At 40.2% G+C, this 2035-nt stretch overlaps 1 protein-coding gene across 1 annotated transcript in view; it reads left to right on the top strand.

Annotated features, from left to right (window-relative positions):
* Positions 1-908: 908 nt before the first annotated feature.
* The window catches only part of shisa4 (shisa family member 4), a 17584-nt gene continuing 16457 nt past the window's right edge, over positions 909-2035 (top strand). Inside the window, exon 1 of the mRNA XM_008279834.1 lies at positions 909-1174. Coding sequence (XP_008278056.1) covers positions 1090-1174 — 85 coding nt within the window. The 5' untranslated portion in view covers positions 909-1089. The remainder of the gene's footprint in view (positions 1175-2035) is intronic.

The raw sequence follows: 2035 nt of genomic DNA, 5'->3' as shown, positions 1-2035 counted from the left end.
GCGCGGAGCGGGGGATGCATTCAGGGCTGCTTGAACATTTGAATACTTCATAAGATGTTCAGCAATATAAGTAAATCAACATAAACACTAATGCATCAATAACAATGATCCAAAAATGACATCTTATCTGGGGTAATCTTACCTCAAAAGTCATTTTGAACAATACAGATTAGTTAGTAATGCAAAAGAATAACAATAATGTAAAATTTTGATGTTGCTCTGACTTTAATTGAAACATAAATGCTAGATAACACAGACATTAATTAGGGTCCGAGCATGCTCCAGTTGCTCTCAAACTTCACATGTTGCATCACACTCTAACTCTCATCACAGCCATATGACCACTCTCACTGACAGCGGCACCTGGGGGCGTGGCCAAAGGTTACCACTATTACATTAGCTATTATGTTAATATACAAAATGATAGTGTACATATTTTATCAGAAATCTAACATTTGTAAAGGTAGAATGGGTGGCTTCTTACCCTCACAAGTCCTACATTTTTACATCGAAGATAGTTTAGGGATTTCTTTTGTATTTGGATAATCATCCATATGACTCTCCTGTTAAGGTTTTTTTTTTTTTAGTGTATATGTATATTCTTTTAAAAAATTATAATAATCATTAATAGAAGCCTATTTCATACCGTCAGGATATTACATCACCTTTCTTCCTTTTATTTAATTCCCTCCCTCCAGGAATATGATTTAAATTCCATTTAAAGATTAGTAAGGTCACTATCATCCAAGAAAAGACCTGAAATGTAAAAACAGTTTGCCATACGTTTTTATTTAGCAATCTATTTATTTATTTATGTATGCTCACAAATAGTCGACAGATGGTTACTAATTCCGACTCTTCAGGCAGCACCTGAAGGCAGCATCCTCGTCGTCCCGGGTGAACAGCGTCACAGCCGAGATGTGTCATTTCGACGGATAAATTACCGACCGTCGAGACCGTCCCGTCTCCCGTGCTGTTCCCACACCAGGATAATGCCAGAGAACGGCCGTTAGCGGCGATCATTTCTGCTCGTTTTTACCGATGAAAACACCTGCTCTGTAAAACAGCCTCTCTCGGTTCGTGTTCAGGATGGGGATGGTCTTTCTGACGGGCAACATGTCCCTCATCTCGTTGACTTTGGCGCTGCTGGCCGTCGTCCTCTGCACTTCTCCGGGTAAGATTATGGCTCTGCATCCAGGCCGCGCCGCTAATTAACGGTTTAGCGGTTCATCCCGGTTGCTGTTTTTGTTTTTTTCTACCTGCACGGCGGCTGATTATTTCCTGCCGTTTATAATCACAGACCACCGCCGACCAGGACCCCGCAGCACTAACATGATGTCTTGCTGCTTTCTGGCTGTTCAATTGTAAACCCCAAACCTCGATGTTTATTTCAGGCCTGGATATCTACAACTAACCCGCTCACCGTCTAGGTCCGGCTACTTCTGGCTTCCAGTGGTGTGGTCCTCCGTCAACTAGTCCTTCCGGCGTTTCTATATTCATTTAAATATATTGTTTATTTAGTTAAGCTAGCAGTAACTCGGTAAACAGGATGCTAGCTAATATTAATGTTAGCCTGACCGTTAGCTACAAGCTTTGCAGGTTTCTTTGTTTTTCAACTCTCGAACTTCTAAAGAATTTCATTTTGTGTAGTATTTTTATACAGTTTGTTGCAAAATGTACAAATTCGTTACATCTGACTGACAAGCTCTTAGAAAGTACAAAGAGTACAACAATGGGAGACTGATAGTAAGGGCATTTTATGAGATTTTTTGCAAATCTGGCAACTAAATCGTTACCAAACAATTTCTTCACCAATATGTTTGTAAAGGTGTGTAATAACATGCCTTAAAATGTTGAAGTTCAATTCCCGTGGGAAACCTAAAAAAAAAACCTGCTCAAGTTAGGATACCGATAACCGATTGACGAAAAATCGATTTTTAAAAATCTGGCCTTAAGAGTGCATCCACGATAGGACCAGGCGGGGGTGGCACAAGCCATCTCACCGATTTCAATGAAACTTTGCCAGTTTAAAGGG

The sequence above is a fragment of the Stegastes partitus genome, unplaced genomic scaffold, assembly GCF_000690725.1.
Source record: "Stegastes partitus isolate 25-593 unplaced genomic scaffold, Stegastes_partitus-1.0.2 Scaffold171, whole genome shotgun sequence".
Classification (NCBI taxonomy): domain Eukaryota; kingdom Metazoa; phylum Chordata; class Actinopteri; family Pomacentridae; genus Stegastes; species Stegastes partitus.
Note: the sequence above shows the minus strand (reverse complement) of the source record. Positions and strands in the feature narration are given on the sequence as shown.